We start from the raw sequence: 27,487 nt of genomic DNA on the forward strand, positions 1-27,487 counted from the left end.
ATTAGCCACTTAATTCTGGCCAATTGGAAATAGCCGATCTACAAGCCAAAATGCATAGTTCTAATGCGACACATTGTTAGCTTGTACCTACTGTCTGTACGTATCTGCTGTTTTCAAAAGATTAATTGTTAAACATTTGAAAGCTTGTGAAATGGGACATTCTGCATAATGACTGCTTTAAGTACATTTCGATACCAATTATTTTGCACTTTTACGCAAGTAGCCTACATTTTGAATTCCAGACTTTTACTGGTAACAGAGTATTTCTCCATTGCAGTATTGATACTTTTACTTGTGAGTAGTTAGTGTGAGAAAGAGAGAGGGAGAGTAAAGGGGAAGGTATAAAGATATAGTGTGACAGAGAATTAACAGGTGGTTCTGGATGACTGAAGTGCATATAGAAGAATGGTGTGCTAGTTGTTAAAGTGACAGTCAGTTGTCATCTCTCTTGACGAAGATAAAAGATAAATGAGAACGATATCACACTTTAAGTAACCATGCATTGCAAAGCAAATGTAAAGTGGCATTTGATGCTGCTGTGCCAAAAAACACAATATGGCCTTATGCCAAAGGTGAATCAGCGGTATTGTAACACTATTATTATCGGTAGTGGTAGGCAACCTAGGCCAACATTGGCACAGGAGGGTGGTCACTGGCACACTGGCATAAGTGTGTGAGAGAGATCTTTTATTTTAATATTAAGAAGTATTCAAAAAAGTTTAGTCTGTGAAGATAAGTCCCCTCACATCTATATAAACTACACCCTGCACATAATTCTACATTCACTCAAACTCTGGGCTCTGAGTCTGTGTGAAAGAAAATAGGCCACATAAAAAGGTTATGTACAGCCTATGGACAATCAAAATCAGATGGAAATATTACATTTTTCGCCCACTTATTAAACATAAGTAAACCCCAATCAATTTCTGAGATTTCCACTTGAAGGTCCTGTGTCCATTTTTGTCTTATTTTCTCCGAGTCATCTTTATGAAACCCATACATTTGTGAGACCAACCCCTTTCCTAAACAATCCTGTTTGGAAAACCTCTCAAGCACGGTTAAAGGAGGTTGTTTTGTATTTTTGACACATATGTAATAATAAAGTTTCTGATTTGCAAGTATTTAAAGAAGTGGTTTTGCGGTACCTCATATCTCCTCCTCAGCCCCTCAAAAGACATTAGATTGCCATTCTCGTATAGATCCACCACTTTCTTTAAGCCTTTATTGAAACATAATTTAAATCCCAGATCCCTTCTAGCTGGAATGAAATGTTCATTTCCCCAAATCGGTGCAAAGCAGGACAGCTCTGGGGTGTTTCCCATGAATTTATGGATTTCAAACCATATATTTATAGTATTGATGACAAAAGGGTTAGACACACTTTTCCTTAGGTTTTTAACTGGAGCCGAGTATAGCAAGGAATCCAGAGATAGATCTCTTGCGGATAGGAGTTCAATTTGGACCCAGGATGGCTTAACATTTTCAGTGAACCAAAACATTGAAGCGCGTAGTTGAGCCGCCCAATAGTACCACTGCAAATTTGGGAACTGTAAACCCCCTCTATCATATGGCAAATATAAAAGAGAGAGTCTAAGCCTGGGCTTTCTATTATTCCAAATAAAATTTGTAAAAAGCTTTTTTTGCAGGGATCATTTTAATTGCATTGAATAAACGGTTAACGGATGGATGGAAGAGAATCAACATTAAACATTGCTATTGTTACAGCCAGCAGGATGGGCGCAGCTCCTCCCGGATGGCAAGGTCAACAATAAACATTACACGACTTTGTACCACATGTAGACTTTGTCAATCGGAGGCTACATGGGTATACGTTATGTGGTTTTAGGCATCGGTGTGCAGTTTATTTTGTGGTCAGATCAGAAGCAGATTAAATATTTATCATGGAGAAGACCTATATATGTAGCACGATACGGACATGCAAGCCAAGGTACAGTCAGGGACAAATTAGCCATTGGGCCAGTGGCCCAGGGGCCCTTGGCTCTCAGGGGCCCTTCAGGGAAATTGGACCGTCAGGTACTAGGTTTGACACCCTTCATTGGCCATTTATTTTGTTAAATTTAGGTCAAAAATGTCATTGACAAACATAAAAATGTCGCACGCACGCGCACTATGGGGGCCCTGTAAAGATTACCGGCCCAGGGGCCCTCGTGGGGGTTAATCCGTCCCTGGGTACAATACAGTATAGTGCAGTTAAATGCCTTGATCAGTGAAAAAGAGGGAATTCCCTGTAATTAACCACGTAATGCCTATTTGCCTATATTTTTGAAACGCCGACAATTTTGTGTGAGAGAGATCTTTTATTTTAATATTAAGAAGTATTCAAAAACGTTTAGTCTGTGAAAAGAAGTCCCCCCACATCTATATAAATTACACCCTGCACATAATTCTACATTCACTCAAACTCTGGGCTCTGAGTCTGTGTGAAAGAAAATAGGCCACATAAAAAGGTTATGTACAGCCTATGGACAATCAAAATCAGATGGAAATATTACATTTTTCGCCCAATTATTTTGGGGGGTCCCCAGATTATTATTGGCTGAAAAATGGAAATTAAGATTGTGTGTATATATATAACACATAATACATGCATAAACTATCATTAAAGATTACTGTATATCTGGTTTCATGACAGTAGCCTATTTATTTATGATGTATTTTCTTTATGATATGTATTTTCTTTATGATAAGCCCCCACGACCCCACCCTGCCCCGGGGCAGGGCAGGGTGGGGTGGGGGCTACTCTAAGGGTGGGGGTCATGAGACATTTCCGGGAGTCTCCAGTCAAAAATGTTGAGAACCCCTGGCCTATAGCAACAGTAAACAATGGGAACTATTTTTTTTAGCTACTGTAAACTATTTCGCAAAACTGAACACTGCTCAGGGGTGTAACGATACATTTTAACAGCGACACGATAACGATATACGCACCACGATACATGGTTGATAAGATCTCCCTCTCTAGGTCGTCCTCAGTCGAGCCCTCCATCGTTGCTGCTTCCAGTCAGTCATCCTGGTATTCCTCCCGTACATGGCCAGCTCCATCTTTCTTGAGTACATCCACATTATGTTAATGTGTCGAGATACATGGACGATATTGGTACATTCATAGCGATACGATTCAATTATGCAACATCAATACAGTAACTATTTTAGCAAAGAAATTCAATCTGCGTGAAATGTGTGGATACTGGATAGTGCAGGTTTTTAAGGAAAACATTATTATGAATTATAATGAATACAGGAATTCTCTCTGGCAAATACATGGACGTTGTATTTGAACACATTATGGACAGAGAATACACACCTTTGTGACCGTTTCTGACTGATGCCAAGTCGTTGATTTTTCATGTCATGTGAAAGCAGGGTTCAAATTGATATATTGGTTGTTCAGTTTGACCCACCAGTTTTGGAGATATGGCTTATGAGTAAGTTGAAAGGTTCACTTCTGTGGTCTCTAACATCTATAGGCTACATGTTAAGCCTTAATTTCATATTTACATGTCGATTTCAGCTGTGACATCTAATTCAGACATGCTTGTAGCTGTTGTAGTACAGCCTGAGGATGCAGAGGCCTCGCTCTGAACATCTTCAGGCGACACTATACTTCTTACAACTAATATTTCCTAAAGGCTAGTTTCCTTTTTACACTCAGGGGTTTGCTGGGTACGCCTACAGTACACACTGCTATAAAAGACAAACAAAACAAGAGTTAAGGAGGCTTCGTGGGAAGAGCTATTATGATGAACTTATTCAATTGCATTTTAGCCTAATTAGTTTTGATGTGAGATTAGAGGGGGTTTCATCTGTGAAATGTTTTATTTATTTCCTTGTTTGTTGTATAATATTTGTTTGTTTTTACACAGAGCACCACTTTGGAAAAAAGTGTTATAAGTAGACCCAATATGCTTGTGTATAGCCCCCAGCCAAGACCCAGCCCGCAACAGCCCTGCCAATCGGGCTCAGCCGTATTGGCATGACAGGTTGCGCGTTGGTCTGGCGAGTGGGAGGCCCGGGTTCAATCCTCGCAATGCTACAATCTGGCGTAGTCGTGGAGCGTGATATCCTGGCGTGAGGGATACACATTAAACATTGTTATTGTTACAGCCAGCAGGATGGGAGCAGCTCCTCCCGGATGGCAAGGTCAACAGTAAACATTACACCACTTAATGCCTATGTACATAACATATCCAAATTTGCATTTTTGAAACGCCGACAATTTTGGGATGCAGGGTTTAAAGTGTAAAAAAAAAGAAACACGCCAGCAGGAAGTCATATTTGTAATCTGTAATCAGGGAAGTTAAGCCTACTAGTAATGATGGCTTTACATTAAAGCTCAAAACGCACTTATTCTTCCATTTACTCAAATGTTTTAAAAGTATCAATACTGCAATGTAAGTAATAAGTATTGGGCATCAAAATGTACTTAAAGCACCAAAAGTTAAAGTATTCAGAATGTCTCTTTTTAAGTTTTCAAAAAGGCCAAAATGTATATAGGGCTGAAGTGGTTACTCTATGTTTGTAATAATGAAGCAAATCTACAAAGTAACTAGTAACTAAAGTTTTCAAATAAATGTATTGGAGTAAAAGTACAATATTTGGATCCGAGATGTAATGGAGTTGAAGTAAACGTATTGCAATTTGGAAATACTAAAGTAAAGTAAAAATAAACTCATAATTGTACTTAAATGGATATTTCAATTTCAAAAAAACTTTTGGTCATTTTATCATCTACTTACAGTAGGTTTATGTGAACACCCCAGACAGTTTTTAAGTTGCTCCATTCAGATATTTGAAGATATTCATTGTACCCTTCCTATACAATCCAAATGTAACTTCAAATTACATTTTAACCATGATAGAGTAATCAAAAATACCTTTTCTGGTGACTGATATTATCCTGGTAATACGTGAAGGGGCCGTGGTTTTTCCAACAAATGTTTTCTTTGTTTTTTTTTATAATTCCTTTAGATTTTCATCCTCCGTCCTTTTCTTTTCCAAAACAATTATTAACCAACACCATGAGGTGCGCTCATCACTGGCATCACCGCGACTCAAGAGCTCTCTGCTGTCTGTCTGGGTACGATTGCTGTTCTGAGCCCTTGAGCTCTCTGCTGTCTGGGTAAAACTGCTGCTCTGAGTCCCTATAGAATCCCTATATAAGCTATTGACCTTATACCAACCTTGACGTACCTTATTTACGTTACCAAGAATGTTGAGGTAATACTGTATAGAATAAACGAACATACATACCCCGACTGTACATACAAACAAACATACTGATCATCTCCAAGGGAGATGAGTCAATCTGTCTACAGGGATGAGGTGGTGCAGTTGACTGACTGGTGCAGAGAAAACAACCTGCTCTTGAACACATCTAAGACCCAGGTGCTGGTCATAGACTACAGGAGGAAGAAAACAGACATTCCACCACTGTTCACATCAATGGGGACTGTGTTCGAGAGGGTGTTCCTCCTGCCGTTTTCTGGGAGTCCACATGGAGGAGGGCTTGACCTGGAGCGCGAACACCTCCGAGCTGCTGAAGAAGGCCCAGCAGAGACTCTACTTCCTGAGGGGGAACAACATCACACAGAGACTGCTGGTGTCCTTCTATCGGTGCTCCATAGAGACCATATTGACATACTGTATATGTGTGTGGTACACCAGCTTTACAGTAGCGCAGAGGAAAAAGCTCCAGGGGGTCATAAATACAGCACAGAAGATCGTTGGCTGCCCTCTCCCCTCACTGGAAGAACTACACAGAGACCGCTGTCTTAAAAAAAAAAACTCAGAACATTATGAAAGACACTTCCCACCCCGGTCACTCACTGTTTGAACTGTTGCCATCAGGCAGACGCTACAGAGTGATCAAGTCAGGGACCAACAGATCCAGTAACACCAGTTGCATATATAATAATAAAACATGAGTTAATAATACAGTACCTGCTGAAGTGTGGTGATTTTCAATATACAACAGGCTGCTCTGTGCCTACTGGATCCGGTCTGTGGGACACGTTATAAACACGTACATGAACTCCGTTGCCTTTCTCCGACTGGATCTTCATCCTGCAGGGCGAATTGATCCCACACTTTTGCGTCAACATTTTTCTTGTTACCATCGGTAACAAATGGTTTATTAATCTCGTCAAACAGTCAAATTCTCCGTTGCCGAGATAAAACAAGTAAATGCTCTGAAAGGAGTTACATATTATCTGAGTCAATTATTTTCCCCCTAATATTTCTTTTCTCTTTTACAAATTATTACACATTTTTAAAACATTTCAAATGTGTAATTTTAACCAGTTAAGGCATCAGACAAGGTGCAGAATAAATATATATATGACACATATACACCTAATCAATGGTATAACAACAAGGCCTATCTCATCTCCGAGGTAGAGAATGTCTGCAATAAGACGACAGTGATGCACAGTGAACAGCAGGTGTCACTGTAGAGCAGCAACAAACACACGCGAAGGGCTCTTCTTCTTTGTCGTTTGTCCTTTCGTACCAACCAGTGTTGATTTCGTCGACTAATACTACGACGAAACATGTTCGTCGACTACCTTTTTTCACTGACGAAAACTACATACAAACTAAATAAAAACTAAGCTGTGATGACTAAAACTGTGACTAAATATATTGACAATTTTCATCAACAAATAACATTTTCGGGAGGGACTAGTGGAGAAGAAGTAGTTTTATGTTTGGTTGCAAGCAGGCGTCACATTCCAAAAATAGCAGATCTACAAGCTCACAACGCGTCGCTCTGGGACAGGTTGTGCGCATGTAGATCAGCTATTTTCGGCATATATAAATCAGGCATTAGGATGCCATAATGGCCCGCTAAGGTACATTTTAGTCGACTAAATTAACTGTAGATTTAGTCGACAAAATGTACACTAAATTGACACTAAAACATTTCAGCTGACTAAAAATGTGACTCTAAAACTAAATGGAATTTTAGTCAAAAGCCCAAGACTAAAACTAAATCAACATTTGCTGTCAAAATCAACACTGGTACCAACTCGGTTTCCTGTGCTTGTTCTCATCGGTATGTAAAAAGTTAACACAACAGGCGGAAAACTGCACAAACTTTGCATAAAAATGTTGATCGACATTCAGATTATAAGCTTGCATAAATACGTTACGCAACTCGGATAAGCATCGACTGTTAAGGCAATAATTGGGTGAATTGCAGTAAAGAAGACAACCAGCAAGCTAGTACAGAAATGCTTAACATATACGGTACTCTAGTTGCAGTGGTGGAAAGTAACTAAGTACATTTTAAGTACAATCAATGTTGAGTTTTTGTACTTTACTTGAGTATTTCTATACTTTTACTTCTACTCCACTAAATCTCAAGGGAAAATATTGTACTTTTACTCCACTACATTTACCGTATTGTGCTGAATATTTTCAAAATATTTGTATACATTTGAAAACTTGAAATGGGACAATCTGCATAGTGAGTACTTTACTTACTTTTGGTACTTTAAGTACGCCGATACTTTTGGTACATGTTGAATACTTCTATTGTAACAGAGTATATCTATATTGCAGTTTCTCTGCCACTAGGTGGCAGCAGAGGGTAATTAAGCCAGGGTTATTTCCATATATTTGGGCAGTTTTACATTTCAGTTCCGGTTTCCCGGCCTGGAGGGGGCGCCATTGTAACAATCGGCTAATGTTAGCGTTAGCTCACACGGTTTATCTTTCGCCAGAAACGCTAACATGTCGGGAGCGATGCGATACAAAATCACAAATCACATCCGAACATCGGATGGATGATCAAAACCACGGACAGCGCTCGTAGTGTCAGAGATAATAGCCAAAAGAAGAATCTACTTTGAATGGGGGCCGTGCGCAAAGATCCTTGTGCTGGGGGTGACGAAGGCGTTTGCCTATAGCAACCGGGGCCAATGTTAAAAGTAGACTTTCGGCGAAACCGTTTCATATTTGGTGTAAATCTTTATGTACTTAGCAGACAGCGGGTGTAGAGGGAACATACGAGAAATCTCGTACTAAATAAATATACTTACTTGAAGAAAGAAATTAAGTAAAATACTTGAGTACTTTTCCCACCACTGCATATATACGGTACTCTGTTGTACGGCGGCGCCAAAAATACCGCGATGAGAGCCAATAGAGAGGCTATTTTTCGGTGCACAGCACTGCCGTACGCTGAAGCACAACTCAGGCTTTAAAAAGCTGATCAGATGATTATTAAGACTATATGGAAAAAGGAGTCTTTCCCCAGAGCCAGCCTGGGTCACAGTCTCTTAGAGTAGGAGGTCCACCCGCTCCCGCAGAGCGAATTGATCCCACACTGTTGCAGGTCCAAAATGTCTGTGAGCTGTCGTCCACCCGTCACCGCCACGGTGCAGGACAGTCCACGCGGATCACCACAGAGCAGGACAGTCCACGCGGATCACCACAGCGCAGGACAGTCCACGCGGATCACCACAGAGCAGGACAGTCCACGCGGATCACCACAGAGCAGGACAGTCCACGCGGATCACCACAGAGCAGGACAGTCCACGCGGATCACCACAGAGCAGGACAGTCCACGCGGATCACCACAGAGCAGGACAGTCCACGCGGATCACCACAGAGCAGGACAGTCCACGCGGATCACCACAGAGCAGGACAGTCCACGTGGGCAAAGCCAGGCTCCTTCCGCTGCTCCCAGTACGTGTTGTTCGTAACCCACGTGTCGTCCCTCGACTTCCTGCGAGAGCCAACGAGAACAATAGCAAACTTGAGTTGAACCGTTTCACAGTGGCAGTTAACCTACTTGGCACTAATTAGCTCCGGACTGTCACTGAAACTATTACTATCGGCTATTTGAAAATAGGTAAAAGATCTAATAGCCAATGGTCCACTTGGTTACCATTACCAACCTCTCCGTCATTCAGCTGGGGACCCCCTCAAGGACCACTGGTGGTCGTATGCTGGCTGTATAGGCTATAGGTGTGAAAACAGGGGTTCGGGGGCTCGGGCTGCTGTGACATGCCGACCATTACTGCGGCGCAATATATGGGGGAACATATATGGGAAGTTTCTGACTGTTTCTCCGTCAGTTTAAGTGAAAAAGAGAGCACGCATGCACGCACAAAAACGCATCGAACCTCCGTGGACTCGAACCGTATGACTGCGTGATCATGGATTACATTTATTCATGGAGGACGAGGTGAAAACATGCGATTTAGTTGTCATTCCATTGCGTGGTCGGCTCCACTGAAGTCAGATCTCGGAAGTCAGAACCAATTTATTTCAGCCAGGGGTCCATTATGGTTTGGGTCCATCATTTTGAACCCGTGAAGAGCTCTATGTGATTAGTATAACTATGTCATTTATTAGTTCATTTCAGACAAGTGATGTCCCTTAATTACAATTTACAATTTAGGCATTTAGCAGACGCTCTTAATCCAGAGCGATTTACATTGGGCAATAACAAAAAGCATGGCATACCGGTACATCACATATAAAAAGTAGTTATCATGAAACATGCGTAAGCTAAGAACGTAACAGTGGAGTACCTATGAAACTATAAACTATACATACTATACTATATTATACTATACATATGTACTATAAAGTGCTACAGTATGACTACATGAAATGTTTAGTCTAGTGCTGTCTACGTAACATGCTATAAGTCTGTTTAAAATGATATCTAAGGCTACATAAAGTGCTATCTAAGGGGCTAGGGCAAGTGCTACAGGCCATGATGGAGTCTGAAAAGGTGGGTTTTCAGATTACGGCGGAAGATTGGGAGTGAGGCTGCAGTTAATCCAATGTTCCATGCAGTTGTATCTTAGCCTACTTGTCTCTAACATAGAGTAGGCCTATGAGCTTGAATAACCCTTAAATAGAAGGGTTGGTTGTAATAAAAAGAACAAGTTACATGAAGAATCTGGCTTCGTGCGTTTGGTTGTTCTCCTCCAGGACTCTCCTCCTGTCTCTCTGCAGCTGTTCAATCCTCTGTTTGTGTTGCTCTGCTCCCTCCACGTCCCCTTCCTCTAGTAGTCTGACACACACACACACACACACACACACACACACACACACACACACACACACACACACACACACACACACACACACACACACACACACACACACACACACACACACGTTATGCTTTTAGCATTCTTTTGTATAAATCTGTGCCACCGTGCCTTTTGTTTTTTGCAAACTGTTAATAACTGATAATCAATCAATCAATCAATCAATCATGTAATCCCCATTGCTCTCATAATCTCAGTATACTGGATGAATATAAAAAGGGAAGTGATGAAACAACAAAAATGACCTGTCAAAATTGGAAACACTTGAAGCTGTTATTTGTGTGAGGTGATCTTCAGACTGGATACAATTGGTATTATGAACTGAAAATGCATTTTCTATTCACTAAACAGCTGTAGATATTCAGAGATGTTATTAGTCCAGGAAAGATAAGTCATGTGTTGTGTTTTGTATGTATTTTATCTGTTAACTGTGATGGAAACCTCAATGGCAATAAGTCCCAGGACAGTGGTTTTATTGCTATCAGAACATAGCCTAGAGACCTTTTAACAAAAACACACTTCCCTTTAAATTATTTAAAAAATCACACCCGTGTGAACTGAGTGGTGCAACTCCCCCCCCCCTCTCTCTCTCATTAGCAGGCAACAGTGCAGCACTGTCTCTCTCTCTCCGTTTATGGCACAACAGCGCCCCTACTGGTACTCATACTGGTGCTCATTGACGTCACATAGGTGAACCAACACATAGGCGGACACATAGGTGAACCAACAGTAACACATAGGCGGACACATAGGTGAAACAACACATAGGTGAACACGGACATTGCTGTTCCTTGGAGTGGTTGCACCAGTAGTACAAAACTTTAAGCTCATAGTGGACCATGTGTGTTGTGTCACCTTTGGTCTGGTCGTAGCCTGGTGTCGGTGGGCGGTAGCAGCGGCTTCAGCGATTCAACCAGCTCGTTCAACTCCATCGCAAACTTGGTGAAGCCATAGAAGCGCTCATGATCGGCTGGCATCGCATCTGCAATGCAATACACACACCATGACAGTCACACATAGTAAATGATATATGTTTACATCTGCAATGCACACACCATGACAGTCTCACATAGTAAATTATATTATTTAAATAAAGATAAAATAAAAAGCCTACTTGCTCTCCAGATGCAGGTGGCTGAGGGGGGGTCTCCGCAGTAAACCCCCTCGTGCCACTTCCCAAACAGTCTGTGGATCACCTTGCCTTTGTGGTCCGTGACGGAGCCCTCCACCTCGTTCATACTGGAGTTCCAGTACTTGGCCTGTGGGTGGTGGGCACACGCAAACAGTCTGTCAGTCTCAATATGACTCAATTCAATTTGGCCGTTTTATTACCCACTTACAAATCCAAGTACTTATACAGTGACCTACTGTAGGATGAAATGAATCTTATGATACCAGTAAGATGCCGTAAGGCGACGGGCGAACGAAGGGCTGACACACTGTACCGGAATAATGTCACTTCATTATGTCAGCACTGTAATAGAAGTTTCATTCTAAATTGTCTCATATAAGCAGGAGTGCACAGCGAGTTGTAGTGTGTGTAAGTAGCGTGTTGAAAGGCATTTTTTGTGGGCTTGTTTTCATAGACCTGGCAACAGTGTTTGTGTGTGTGTGTGTGTGTGTGTGTGTGTGTGTGTGGTGTCGCGTTTCAGCGTCACTGCACGTTTGCATAGTAAGTGTGCCACCTTCGGTCACAACAACAGCATCATAGACAGTTTAGCCCAGTGGTTTGTCAAAATCTCAAGGTACCTGTAAATAGTGAAAAGTGCACATCTACAAGCTCACATATTTAGTATTTACTCCCAAGGCACACCTGCGTTGTGTTGAGTATAAAAGGATGTAAATAGAAAGTCAAGTACGACTGTATAGTTCATAAATTGACAATTTATCGTATTGGGGGGAGGGGGAGAAACTGAGAAGAGACGTCCAACGGTCAAACCTCCGTGGTTGGCGTACATATCTCGATATCTGTGCGATGCCACTGCCAATACAAAAACGTATACTGTATACAGATTACAGAACCATCCTATCGGTGGGGCAGTTTGTTTAACCCATTCTGACCTGAGATCAGATTCATACGAGGTTTCCACGGGACACACACTGGTCTGATTAACCCATTCTGACCTGAGATCAGATTCTAAAAATGTCAGTCGTTCTTCGAATTTTTCAAAAATAGCAGACCTACAAGCTCGTATCGCGCCACTCGGTGGCGCGATATGAGCTTGTAGATCTGCTATTTTTCAATAGCTAAAGCATAACATGATGCCAACACCAAAATGGGTGCCCGGTCAGAATGGGTTAATGCCGCGATGGCCGAGGGGACAAAACTCCTACTGAAACAGACCGATTTTCCCATGGCAAGGTTCTGTATCTTTGTCCAGATAGCATGAGGTTAAAAAGGAAGGCAATGGTGAAGCGCACAAGTAGAGGTGAGATGAACGTCCGCTGGCAAGCCAGCGGGGGGCAGTGGCGGGTAACCCTCCTACTGAAGGTATGACAGTATGTAGTGATTGTAGTCTGCCTCTGTCTGTTGGTAATATGGAGAGCCAGAGTTATGTCTAACCCCCTTTTTGAAACTCACCCCTCGCCCTACACACTTCCACTTGGTTTGAGCATAGATATATGAATAATAGAGACGGCACTGGAGGCGAGGGCAATCCCGGTGCCGTCTCTATTATTTATATATCTATATGCTCAAACCAAGTGGAAGTGTGTAGGGCGAGTGACGAGGGCTTAGTTTCAAAAAGGGCCCTGGGGGGGGGTTATTGGCTGGTGCCAGTGGTGGACATTTTTGTCAACATTCCATTAATATTGGATGCTTAATATGAATCAGAATAATATTACCAGAAATGCATACAAATGTAACAGTATTAAATAATTACACAAAATAGGACACAAATAAGTGCTTTTACCTGACTTAATTCTCCATAGTTCACGTGTATAGGAATACAGTACATAGTGCATTAAAGGTCACAGCTCCTTTAAGACTCCTCCTTTTGCCCCCTGTATAAATGTCCTGCGACACCCCCACCTCTTCCTTCTGTACTTCCGTCTTGGAACGAGGTGGGTGTCTTTGTTGACTTCTCCGTATAACATAATAAGAATGGTTATGTTATTGTTATATTGATTTATACAGTGTTTGTTTCACTCTGTTTAGAGAGCCATTGCACTAGAGAACTAACGTGGAGACGTGTCTGTTGTATTCTTTGTCAGGTATGTTACGTTATATTATTTGTTTTGTTGTGTTACTGTCGCTCGTAGCTTCTGTACTTCCGTCTTGGAACGAGAGAGCCATTGCACTAGAGAACTAACGTGGAGACGTGTCTGTTGTATTCTTTGTCAGAATAAAGAGAGGTTTCCAAGGACAGTTCTGGGTCCGTCTCATGTCTATTCTACACAACAAGAGACAGATTACACCGGTTACACATAGATAGCACTGAATGACCATAACAGGTGTAACTCTGAGAGTGTTCAAAGTGATTTTGAACAGAGTTACTAGGGGTCTTTGTAAGTAAAACATTTGACAACCACTTGTATTGTACTAGTACCACATTATTTTGGGGGGGGGTCCCCATTTTCTCTTTTTTGCAACTGAATGGAAAATGGAAAGTTTACATAGCACACATTGTGACTTTATATATTGTCAATGACTTGCATGAGAGGGGGAGCAGTAGTGGAGTTAGCTGCTTTAGCAGACAGTTTGAGGAAAAATGTTCGCCGACTACCTTTTTCCACTGACGAAAACTAAATGGAAACTAAATGAAAACTAAGCTATGATGACTAAAACTAAGACTAAATATACTGACAATTTCGTCAACAAATAAAAACTAGACTAAAATGTCGGGAAGGGACTAGTGGACGAGAGATCCAGTATAAGTCATTTTACACTTGCTTCATTAACGCTAGTGGACACGCATTGCCCTCCAGTGAACTGAATATAATAAAGCATGATGTGCTCAAACGTCTGCTCGGTTATCTCTGCCAGGCCGAAGGCAACAGATGACGCTGATTACCCCCTGTGTGTGTGTGTGTGTGTGTGTGTGTGTGTGTGTGTGTGTGTGTGTGTGTGTGTGTGTATGTGTGTGTGTGTGTGTGTGTGTGTGTGTGTGTGTGTGTGTGTGTGTGTGTGTGTGTGTGTGTGTGTGTGTGTCCGGAGCTAATCTTGCAAAGCGCTGGACGAGTCAGACCATCTCTCTTTATCTTTCACACGGAATCTCACTCTCGGCCAGCGCCGCCGCGCTGCACGCACATGCAGACCACGCACTGTGCATATTATTATAGGGCACCACGTTATGCCGAGTGAGTGGGCATGATCGACATGACCCGTGCCAATCACCAATCACCGTAGGCTAATAATCCTGAATGAGTCGATAATCATAGGTGAGTTATATTTAAGAGGAAGAGGTATACTGCATAACTCACATGAAGACACCATTATAGGACCAGGAACAAAGAAAGACCCCTGCTTAATCCATTTAGGACTGCAGGCCAGATTCTACCAAAATGTCTTCTAAATCATGACAGATTTCATGTTTCCATCAGTGGTTTTCAAACTAAAATGATATGTAATTGGCTGCAAACCCCCCCCCCCATCTGAAAATGTGTTGTTCCAGGGATAGCCCAGAAGCAAAGATTTGAGTAAAAAATGTTCGCTCTGAAAGAATATACTGTATATTCAAAGATTTGCGACACATTTTCAAAAAAAATAAAAAAATAGCAGACCTACAGTACATTGTTGTGCACGTACACGTTGTGCGGCACTCTGTGCGGCGCCACGAGCTTATAGGTCTGCTGTTTTTGAACATAGTATAACATAATGCTTAAAACACCTAAAGGGGTTTCCCGCCCTGAACGGGTTAAAATAGTCAACTGATTGCGGTGCGTCACACATGTGCGTCGGCTAACGCGTGTCTGTCATTATGTGTAATGTAAAAAGAGCGTGAATGCCCCCGCTGGGCTCTCCTTCCCGCTTCTTGTGATTATTGTGTCTTCTATTATTCCCGTATTGCAGACATAATTTAGGCAGGCAACAAACAGGCAGAAGACATGGTCGGTATATAAGGAGACAGCCTACGCACGCTGCACGTTATAGCGGCGAAGGTCCCATGTGTCTGAATTGCGTGTGCGTTGGTCACGCTTGCATCTTGTGTTGTGAGCTTGCATAATAATGCACGGCTGTGTCTGGACTGGAGCACCACAATTGGCCGATGAGCAGTGTTGGGGAGGAGGAGTGTGTGCGTGGGTGTGTGTGTGTGCGCGCGTGAGGTGTGAGAGTGTGTGTGTGAGGTGAGAGAGAGAGAGAGAGGGACTGACTGACTTAATATTAGACTATGGGCTGTTTTGGAGTTTTCAGTACTTCACTTCACTTCACTTGTTTTATATGTTAAAGAGAAAATGTAATATTGCACTTACAGTAGTAATATACATGTATCAATTACATGGCCTTGTTTAACTCTGAAACATTACTTTGTGGAGTAATTGCTTTTTTTTGTGTGTGTACAGTATGTGTATATGTGTGCTTGTGTGTGCATGTGCGTCTGTGTGCGTGCATGTGCGCGTGCGTGTCCTCGTGTGTGTGTGTGTGTGGGGGGGGATATGGAGTTCTTCTAACGTTCACCAATACAGTAAGCTTGAATTTCCCCTCAAATAGACAGTCAGAAAAGTGCATATAAATCAACACATTTATTCCATATTCCATCAGAACGTTCCTCACCTTGACGAAGGTGACCTTGCACTGGCAGATGTCACTGCTGGAGTTCTTGATGCAGATCTCTCCGTAGTGTTCGATCCAGCGCTGGCCGCTCAGGATGTTGTGGATGCACGACGTCACCTTGTTCCACTCGTAGTGGTCTCCTGATCTGTTGGGAACGATACAGGACCGTCAGGCTCCATTTAGTCGATTGTGGGAAATCAATAGGCTCTATTATACATGCACAACAGAATGACTCTTCCTACTTCCGGGCCGGGCGCCTATCCTATACTACCTTCAACGATGTTGTCACCGATGATACTCATTTAGACCCGAGGACGAGTCTACAAATGCCAGTCCGACCGTTTTCTGAAAAACCTATGTTTCTTTGTCAGATGTTCTCAAACTAAGGACCCCAGAATGATATGTATTTGGCCGCAGACCCCAGGGACTCCCCAGAAGCAAAGATTTGAGTTACAAACGTTCGCTCTGAAAGAATATATATTCAAAGATTTGCGCCACATTTTCACGATTTTTCAAAAATAAATTCAATAGATAAAGCATAACATAATGCTTAAATCACCAACAATGGTTCCGGTCCAGAATGGGTTTAAGGCTCTGTTCAAAAATATTGTGCATGTGTTGGCTCAGTGGAAACACTCTGCTACACCAGTGGGTCTCAAAGTGTCCTTGAGTGGGTTCCAAATTGGCCCCCGTACCGTTACGGCTGTGTAACTCTGAGAGTTAACGAGGGGTCCTTGAAATTAAAACGTCGGAGAACAACTGAATGGAATAGAATATCGTCGGTAACACCTGTGAAGGAAGTAGAGAAGGGGGCTGGAAGTAGGAAGAGTTATTCTGTGTGCATAGAGTTAAGTCTATTAGAATGTCTTTGCATCAATTTGTTGATATAGCATTAGCCTACAAATAATTACGTGTCTGTGTGCGTGCGTGCGTGCGTGTGTGCGTGCACACGCATGTGTACGTGTATACGTACGTATGTACATGTCTGCAGTGCACACACACTATCTGGTCCTACACCGTAGCGACACTGAGGTGTCCAGGTGGACTCACCCGGGCAGGGTTACGTGAGTGGTGCCCACAGGGACGATTTCCATGGACTTCCCCCAGAACTTGTTCTTCCACCTCATGTCTGCAGTGCACACACAACCATGATGGGGACATCACAATGGTCAGTCAGCACTACACCTCATCATGTCTGCGTCACACAAGCAGGACGTCACAATGGTCAGCGCTATACATCAGTGTTGTTTCCGTCGGCTAAAACTAAGAGGGAAAATGTCCGTCGACTATACCTTTTTTCACTGACGAAAACTAAATGGAAACGAAGCTATTATATGATGACGAAAACTAAGACTAAATATATACTGACAATTTCGTCAACAAATAAAAACTAGACTAAAATGTTAGGAAGGGACAAGAGATCCATTTTACACTTGGTTGCATGCTGAAAATAGCAGATCTACAAGCTCACAAGTTAACTTGTAGATCGGCTATTTTCAGCAAGTCTAAAAACAGTCATTACAACGGCATCAAGGCCCGCCAAAATACATTTTAGTCAACTAAATCAACTGTAGATTTAGTCGACTAAAATTAGACATTCCAGGTGACTAAAATGGGTGACTGTGTTTACCACAGCAGTTCTCAACTTCTCAACTGTGGGCCGCGAGGGTATTGCAAGCGTGCCCCCACATAACCGGTAAAGCACTAAAATGTTATACCAATAAGAACTTATTATAGTATATTACGTTAGTTCCATATTGATCCAACGTGGATCAATGGAACTAAACAGAACAATCATTCTAAGAACGTAATCGATAGTCGCAGCGCTGCAAATCTTGCAAACAATGACATGTAGGCCTACATACATACATACATACATACATACATACCCTGGAGAAGGCAATTTGTTTGCCGAAACGTTGGTAACTCAAACAGCACTTTTTGCATCGTGACTACGAGCTGTGTGACCTCTCCTTTCTATTTTCAAGCGCTGCTATTCTTAACATGTTAGGGAAGGAAGCCGTTGGAAAAAGACTGCCTCAGTGACTTGTCTACAGTCTTCAATTATTCAGTTGTCTGCCTTAGAGGATGACCTCCTGTGTCATCCCACTCCCACAGGAAAAAAAACATCCTATCCCATCCCTGGTAGAATGACTCCCATCCCATCCCATCCCTGGTAGAATGACTCCCATCCCATCCTTTCTCTGGTAGAATGACTCCCATTCCATCCCTGGTAGAATGACTCCCATCCCATCCCATCCCTGGTAGAATGACTCCCATCCCATCCCTGGTAGAATGACTCCCATCCCATCCCTGGTAGAATGACCATCCCATCCCATCCCTGGTAGAATGACTCCCATCCCATCCCTGGTAGAATGACTCCCATCCCATCCCTGGTAGAATGACTCCCATCCCATCCCTGGTAGAATGACCATCCCATCCCATCCCTGGTAGAATGACTCCCATCCCATCCCTGGTAGAATGACCATCCCATCCCATCCCTGGTAGAATGACTCCCATCCCATCCCTGGTAGAATGACTCCCATCCCATCCCTGGTAGAATGACTCCCATCCCATCCCTGGTAGAATGACTCCCATCCCATCCCTGGTAGAATGACCATCCCATCCCATCCCTGGTAGAATGACCATCCCATCCCATCCCTGGTAGAATGACCATCCCATCCCATCCCTGGTAGAATGACTCCCATCCCATCCCTGGTAGAATGACTCCCATCCCATCCCTGGTAGAATGACTCCCATCCCATCCCTGGTAGAATGACTCCCATCCCATCCCTGGTAGAATGACTCCCATCCCATCCCTGGTAGAATGACTCCCATCCCATCCCTGGTAGAATGACTCCCATCCCATCCCTGGTAGAATGACTCCCATCCCATCCCTGGTAGAATGACTCCCATCCCATCCCTGGTAGAATGACTCCCATCCCATCCCTGGTAGAATGACTCCCATCCCATCCCTGGTAGAATGACTCCCATCCCATCCCTGGTAGAATGACTCCCATCCCATCCCTGGTAGAATGACTCACATCCCATCCCTGGTAGAATGACTCCCATCCCATCCCTGGTAGAATGACTCCCATCCCATCCCTGGTAGAATGACTCCCATCCCATCCCTGGTAGAATGACTCCCATCCCATCCCTGGTAGAATGACTCCCATCCCATCCCATCCCTGGTAGAATGACTCCCATCCCATCCCTGGTAGAATGACTCCCATCCCATCCCTGGTAGAATGACTCCCATCCCATCCCTGGTAGAATGACTCCCATCCCATCCCTGGTAGAATGACTCCCATCCCATCCCTGGTAGAATGACTCACATCCCATCCCTGGTAGAATGACTCCCATCCCATCCCTGGTAGAATGACTCCCATCCCATCCCTGGTAGAATGACTCCCATCCCATCCCTGGTAGAATGACTCCCATCCCATCCCTGGTAGAATGACTCCCATCCCATCCCTGGTAGAATGACTCCCATCCCATCCCTGGTAGAATGACTCCCATCCCATCCCTGGTAGAATGACTCCCATCCCATCCCTGGTAGAATGACTCCCATCCCATCCCTGGTAGAATGACTCCCATCCCATCCCATCCCTGGTAGAATGACTCCCATCCCATCCCTGGTAGAATGACTCCCATCCCATCCCTGGTAGAATGACTCCCATCCCATCCCTGGTAGAATGACTCCCATCCCATCCCTGGTAGAATGACTCACATCCCATCCCTGGTAGAATGACTCCCATCCCATCCCTGGTAGAATGACTCCCATCCCATCCCTGGTAGAATGACTCCCATCCCATCCCTGGTAGAATGACTCCCATCCCATCCCTGGTAGAATGACTCCCATCCCATCCCATCCCTGGTAGAATGACTCCCATCCCATCCCTGGTAGAATGACTCCCATCCCATCCCTGGTAGAATGACTCCCATCCCATCCCTGGTAGAATGACTCACATCCCATCCCTGGTAGAATGACTCACATCCCATCCCTGGTAGAATGACTCCCATCCCATCCCTGGTAGAATGACTCCCATCCCATCCCTGGTAGAATGACTCCCATCCCATCCCTGGTAGAATGACTCCCATCCCATCCCATCCCTGGTAGAATGACTCCCATCCCATCCCTGGTAGAATGACTCCCATCCCATCCCATCCCTGGTAGAATGACTCCCATCCCATCCCTGGTAGAATGACTCCCATCCCATCCCTGGTAGAATGACTCCCATCCCATCCCTGGTAGAATGACTCCCATCCCATCCCTGGTAGAATGACTCCCATCCCATCCCTGGTAGAATGACTCCCATCCCATCCCTGGTAGAATGACTCACATCCCATCCCTGGTAGAATGACTCACATCCCATCCCTGGTAGAATGACTCACATCCCATCCCTGGTAGAATGACTCCCATCCCATCCCTGGTAGAATGACTCCCATCCCATCCCTGGTAGAATGACTCACATCCCATCCCTGGTAGAATGACTCCCATCCCATCCCTGGTAGAATGACTCCCATCCCATCCCTGGTAGAATGACTCCCATCCCATCCCTGGTAGAATGACTCCCATCCCATCCCTGGTAGAATGACTCCCATCCCATCCCTGGTAGAATGACTCCCATCCCATCCCTGGTAGAATGACTCCCATTCCATCCCTGGTAGAATGACTCCCATTCCATCCCTGGTAGAATGACTCCCATTCCATCCCTGGTAGAATGACTCCCATCCCATCCCTGGTAGAATGACTCCCATTCCATCCCTGGTAGAATGACTCCCATTCCATCCCTGGTAGAATGACTCCCATCCCATCCCTGGTAGAATGACTCCCATCCCATCCCTGGTAGAATGACTCCCATCCCATCCCTGGTAGAATGACTCCCATCCCATCCCTGGTAGAATGACTCCCATCCCATCCCTGGTAGAATGACTCCCATCCCATCCCTGGTAGAATGACTCCCATCCCATCCCTGGTAGAATGACTCCCATCCCATCCCTGGTAGAATGACTCCCATCCCATCCCTGGTAGAATGACTCCCATCCCATCCCACTCCCTGGTAGAATGACTCCCATCCCATCCCTGGTAGAATGACTCCCATCCCATCCCATCCCTGGTAGAATGACTCCCATCCCATCCCTGGTAGAATGACTCCCATCCCATCCCTGGTAGAATGACTCCCATCCCATCCCTGGTAGAATGACTCACATCCCATCCCTGGTAGAATGACTCACATCCCATCCCTGGTAGAATGACTCCCATCCCATCCCTGGTAGAATGACTCCCATCCCATCCCTGGTAGAATGACTCCCATCCCATCCCTGGTAGAATGACTCCCATCCCATCCCATCCCTGGTAGAATGACTCCCATCCCATCCCTGGTAGAATGACTCCCATCCCATCCCATCCCTGGTAGAATGACTCCCATCCCATCCCTGGTAGAATGACTCCCATCCCATCCCTGGTAGAATGACTCCCATCCCATCCCTGGTAGAATGACTCCCATCCCATCCCTGGTAGAATGACTCCCATCCCATCCCTGGTAGAATGACTCCCATCCCATCCCTGGTAGAATGACTCACATCCCATCCCTGGTAGAATGACTCACATCCCATCCCTGGTAGAATGACTCACATCCCATCCCTGGTAGAATGACTCCCATCCCATCCCTGGTAGAATGACTCCCATCCCATCCCTGGTAGAATGACTCACATCCCATCCCTGGTAGAATGACTCCCATCCCATCCCTGGTAGAATGACTCCCATCCCATCCCTGGTAGAATGACTCCCATCCCATCCCTGGTAGAATGACTCCCATCCCATCCCTGGTAGAATGACTCCCATCCCATCCCTGGTAGAATGACTCCCATCCCATCCCTGGTAGAATGACTCCCATTCCATCCCTGGTAGAATGACTCCCATTCCATCCCTGGTAGAATGACTCCCATTCCATCCCTGGTAGAATGACTCCCATCCCATCCCTGGTAGAATGACTCCCATTCCATCCCTGGTAGAATGACTCCCATTCCATCCCTGGTAGAATGACTCCCATCCCATCCCTGGTAGAATGACTCCCATCCCATCCCTGGTAGAATGACTCCCATCCCATCCCTGGTAGAATGACTCCCATCCCATCCCTGGTAGAATGACTCCCATCCCATCCCTGGTAGAATGACTCCCATCCCATCCCTGGTAGAATGACTCCCATCCCATCCCTGGTAGAATGACTCCCATCCCATCCCTGGTAGAATGACTCCCATCCCATCCCTGGTAGAATGACTCCCATCCCATCCCACTCCCTGGTAGAATGACTCCCATCCCAAGTACTCCCACTCCCATCCCGCTCCTGTTGTTTTTTGTGTTTGTTTTTTGTGTTTTTGTTAAAGTAGAACTTTCATTAGGAAAGGCAATGGATTTTGTGTTCTTTTTTTTACATTACTGTTTCATGCAGTTTTAATTCAAAATATATGACACCAGGAACAGTTAATCTGTGGTAATATATTATTGCTACTTGTGCTAATTGATGATCATTCCCACTCCCGCCTCCTCCCATTGAATTTTCAGTCCCGTCCCAATACCGGATTAACACAAATTTGAATCCCATCCCGCGGGAATCCCACGGGAATCCTCCCCAAAAATGCCATCCTCTAATCTGCACAGCCTGAACATCAGTGTCACACACAGTGAACCACAAACACTCTGGATAAAAGGTCATGCTTAAAGCTGCCTACAACCTGCACGTTTTATGTCCATTGTCTCCCTCTCCTGGTGGAAAGCGGTAACAATAACAATGACTACAGCTAATATTGTGGATCTACATCTGCTTCAAATAACTATATTCACATTGTCAATCAATGGGTGTCAAAATACCGCAATGCAAGCGTAGACCACCATCATTCAATCAGTGCACATGTGCTTGTGTTAACATACTCTACCATATAGAATAGATTGGTTAATCCTTCATACAAATAAATACTGGATTGTAGCTTTAAAATCCGCCCACTACAGACCAGATTACAGTTCGAGCAAATAGCTTGCAGTATGAATGAATGTCATACTTAACAATTAAGTGTTTTCACCTGGACCCACACATGTGTGCACCTCTCTTTCTCACTGTAATCAATGGGTTCAGTCAAGATGAAAACCAATTCTTTGCAGTAATAATCACGGCAATGCATTTGCCTGCCCCTGTGATATTACAGCATAAAGTATGACACAGACTGTATGTATGTCACAAACCCCCCTGAAGCAAAGCCTACAGTTATTTATTGCAATGACATAACAATAGACATACAGTAACAACCTCTCTTAGGGCAGAACCTAAACCTACAGTACACAGAAATTAACACCATCTTATTACCATGGCGTAAATCACCGTCAAGTTCAAGTGCACGGTCATGTGCCCGTCAAATTAGTGCTATGAAAACACATCGCATCGCTCTACAGCCTAGAGGCGCTTGTTGACGATGGCCACATTTTATTAATGGATTAAATAGGCCTGGGCCCTCAAGGTGTTTTAAAAGATGATACAATACATATACATAATGAACCCGAATTGAACGACGTAATGATGCCAACATGAAAGCCATTATGCTGCATTCACATGGAATCAGGCAAGCGGCATGTCGCGGCATGTAGACGGCATGTCATTTTAGTGGACGGGAGCCGGACAGTAAACGGAAACAGGACGGCACGGCAGCCAGAACCGGCGACGGTAACGCCAGACGGCATCAATGTTACCGTTCCGTGCCGCCAAGCCGTTTGCCGTCTACCTGATTCCATGTGAATGCAGCAGAGGTTTTCAACTGATTGTGAACGAGGGACCACCACCCTGACTTGGGGACCACTGTCGTGTTGTTTGGGGATATATGGGCTAAGATTAGTGCTTTTGTAACACTTGCTATGCATCCCATGATGTGTATACTACTGTATATCCCACTGTTTCTCAACAAACAAACGGTCCATTTAATACTAATAATATCCTAATAATAATGACTCAACCAGACACGGCGGTGCACTTCCCCCTCTTCTCCTTTTACTGTCGAATTTCTTGACCTCCAACATGGACGGTCATCTATAGGTCACCAGGTCATTCACTTCACTGTTTCTCTCAACTAGTGGAAAGATTATATATTTGTAATCCTACATTACATTACTACATTTAGGTCAGGGACTTTTCATTCCCGTCCCAATACCGGATTAATACAAATTTGAATCCCATCCAACGGGAATCCCACGGGAATCCCCCCCCAAAAATGCCATCCTCTAATCCGCACAGCCTGAACATCAGTGTCACACACAGTGAACCACAAACACTCTGGATAAAAGGGCATGCTTAAAGCTGCCTACAACCTGCACGTTTTGTGCCCACTGTCTCCCTCTCCTGGTGGAAAGCGGTAACAATAATCCCATCCCACATGCAATACCTTCACGGCCCACCAGTGGTCCGCGGACCACCTGTTGAAAACCTCTGCTATAAGTCAAACTAAAGCAGGAGGCGGGAGGTGGAGGGAGTTTGAACACTGATGAGCTGTCATTGTGGCAGCAGCAAGACATGACGAGCATGAAATACTGTAGTGCTGCTTAAATACAGTGATGATTTCGTCGACTATGACGAAAAATGTTCGTCGACTACCTTTTTTTCACTGATGAAAAATAAATGGTAACCAAATGAAAACTAAGCTATGATGACTAAAACTAAGACTAAATACATATTGACAATTTCGTCAACAAATAAAACAAACTAGACTAAAATGTTAGGAAGGGACTAGTGGACAAGAGATCCAGCATCAGAAAAAGACAAGTCATTTTACACTTGGTCTACAACATTGTGAGCTTGTAGTTCGTAGATTGTTAGCAAGTGTAACATCAGCCATCGGCCATCAAGGCCCACTAAAATACATTTTAGTCGACTAAATCAACTGTAGATTTAGTCGACTAAAATCTTCTGATAATTATTAGACTAAAACTAGACTAACACTAAACATTCCAGGTGACTAAAATGTGACTAAAACTAAATGAAAACTATTCAAAAGACTATGACTAAAACTAAAATCAAAGTTTGCTGTCAAAATCAACACTGCTAATAGACTCTGAGGAAGACTGACTGGGTGAGGCAGATGTGAGGTACATCTATCACATCTATGTGAAAAGTAGCGAGGCTTTCTTCTCAGGTCTGCTTAAATAGACCAAGTACTGTAGATTGAACCATTTTAGAACCGTGGCCGTATATGTGGAGCCCGGCTCGACTTCTATGCCCGCCTGAACTACCGTGATGCGCCATTTATTCCAAAACTCCTCCTTTTACAGAGGTTTTCCGAGTTTGCCTACCTTGCCATAACGTGAAGTTTTTAGATTCGGCATGGCATGCGGAGATGGGCGGGTGATGGCTGACCTGCGGATGAAAGAGTAGAGTAATTCAATTTGGGTGAAAGGAAATTAAATGTATTCCGTGTGTGTGTGTGTGTGTGTGTGTGTGTGTGTGTGTGTGTGTGTGTGTGTGTGTGTGTGTGTGCGTGTGCGTGCGTGCTCAGTGGTGACCGTACGTATACACACCTGCTCTGCGACACAGCGGAGGCCCTTATCTGGTCGGTCACATTCATAGGTCTCTCCCAGGACAGGATTGAAAGGTTTCCCCCCCGCCCTGTAGTAGCTGGCTGCGTACTCCGATACAGCGAACGTAGCTACGTACACCTGCACACAGACAGCACTAATTGGTTCAGTATGGACCGTCACGGACTCACATTTCATTGACAAACATAACCCCCGTTAAGCCCCATTTCTTGTAGATGTAGATTACCTTGCAAGTTCGTTTAACCTCAATTTCAACATCCAATTTCATCCATGACCAGCTCCGCAGCTGTACTTAAATCCCTGTGCATGCGCCTGCTTTTATTACCAATTTTCTCCGAAATCTTCCATTTCCGAAAGTCGATTATCGCCGCATATCAAAACATGCACCACATCCTTTTAGCCCAAATGTATGACTGTACCCATGCTGTTTGCATTTGCAAACAATCAATAAATCAAACTCTTTCGCTTTGTGTATGAAGTCTATGATGTCATAATGACACAGTGTACACTACAGTATCTATCCAGAGAGGACACACCCTGTTGCTTTGAGTAGTCTGGGATTTGGCCATATCCACTTGCGCAGATGTGCTGACCTCATCACAGTTGTGATGACGTTTTTTGGCCCAAGGAGTGTTTTTCGTGCAAAACAAATGCTTGGAACGGATTCAGTATCATGAAACCCCCTAGTTTGACACGTCACATGGCTGCTACGTACTTGAAGCATAATTAAAATGTAGAACATTTTGCCTTATATACGTAGGGTTGTTTACCCCAACTGTCAGCAGCTGTCAAGAATTCCCCTATGGGTGGCTGAATAGAAACCAATGGTTTAATATATGTTAGTGGACACTTTTACAAACACATTGGTGAAGAAAGTTCTTGGTAAGAAATGTATTCCCAGATTTGTCTACATTATTCTGACAATATACTCAGTAGCCAGCATGCATGCGACCTTCACTTTAAGTAGGCATGCATCTGTTAGCTTTGAGTAGCCCGGCCAACAAATTGTATTTGTCACCTATAGGTGATCTATTTTTAATAATAATAATATCTGGAATTTATATAGCGTATACAAAGATGCTTTTGATGAGAAAATACAAAACAAAAAATCTCATTTAAAACAGGGGGGGGGGGGGGGGTTAATTTGCATGTCTACAAATTTTATGAGTCCCAGAGAACTTTGCCATGAAAAAAAAAAAAAAAAAAAAAAAACACAAATGACTGTGTGAAATCTCTTTTAGATTGCCGGCAGTTGTAATTTCCTCCCCACTTGTGTGTAATGGAGCTTAGAGTAGCCGATGGCTGATATAGGAGAGTGCTTCAGTCGACTCTGGGGTCCTTTTGTAATGGTCATCATCATCATCATGGTACACGCAGTAAAATACAGAGTTTAAACTGAGACTCTGAGAACACACTTTGCCTTTTCACATCAGAGCTGCCCAGTCCATCACAACTTTTAAATCTTTGCTTAAAACCCACTTCTTCTCCCTGGCTTTTAACGACAGTTGAAGTAGCCCCCTTCACTAGTGCAATAGTCTGCTTCATTTGCTCCTTTGTAATGTCTGCTTATATTGTATATCTTTGCTTTTGATTTCTTCTAAGTGCCTGTTTGTTTTCATGTTTTAAATGCCTGTTTATATTGTATTGTTTTTGTCTCTGAACCTGTACGTTGGTTGACCTGGTCATGTACAATGTGCTCTATAAATAAAGTGGAGTTGAGTTGAGCATAAGAGTGGCCCCATGAGGATCCACTCCCGCAGCCGCTGTGCAGGAGCAGCGAGCGCTCATCATTACTTCCACAACGTGCACACAGGCTCGTATACTTGCTTCTGATTCTCTTTCTTAACAACAACAGTTATTTTACAAGCAGACGCCTCCTCAGGGCTGCACTTTTCTCCGCCTCCTACACGTGTACATCTCCTCCCGGTCTAGATTACTGCAGCTCCTCCACATACTCTCACCAATTAGTTTCAGGATGAAGCATTCAGGCTGTTAATTAAAACCCAGAAGAGCACATTTCTACAACAACAAATCAGTAGTTCTCAAGCCGTAATTCAAAACGATTCAACATTGAATACGAAGTAACCAATCAAATATTTAAATCGG

The 27,487-nt window shown here is 43.9% G+C and overlaps 1 protein-coding gene across 2 annotated transcripts in view; it reads right to left on the reverse strand.

Annotated features, from left to right (window-relative positions):
• Positions 1-6,150: 6,150 nt before the first annotated feature.
• The window catches only part of osbpl3b (oxysterol binding protein-like 3b), a 109,319-nt gene continuing 87,982 nt past the window's right edge, over positions 6,151-27,487 (reverse strand). For both annotated transcript variants that reach the window (XM_080768908.1, XM_080768909.1), the window contains 8 exons: positions 25,364-25,501; positions 25,139-25,202; positions 16,855-16,933; positions 15,805-15,949; positions 11,206-11,350; positions 10,947-11,073; positions 9,929-10,051; positions 6,151-8,749 (listed from right to left, as the gene is read on the reverse strand). In XM_080768908.1, the coding sequence (XP_080625034.1) occupies positions 8,653-8,749; positions 9,929-10,051; positions 10,947-11,073; positions 11,206-11,350; positions 15,805-15,949; positions 16,855-16,933; positions 25,139-25,202; positions 25,364-25,501 (918 nt within the window). In that variant the 3' untranslated portion in view covers positions 6,151-8,652. The remainder of the gene's footprint in view (positions 8,750-9,928; positions 10,052-10,946; positions 11,074-11,205; positions 11,351-15,804; positions 15,950-16,854; positions 16,934-25,138; positions 25,203-25,363; positions 25,502-27,487) is intronic.

The sequence above is a fragment of the Protomyctophum bolini genome (genome assembly GCF_963924005.1).
Source record: "Protomyctophum bolini genome assembly, chromosome: 7".
Classification (NCBI taxonomy): Eukaryota; Metazoa; Chordata; class Actinopteri; order Myctophiformes; family Myctophidae; genus Protomyctophum; species Protomyctophum bolini.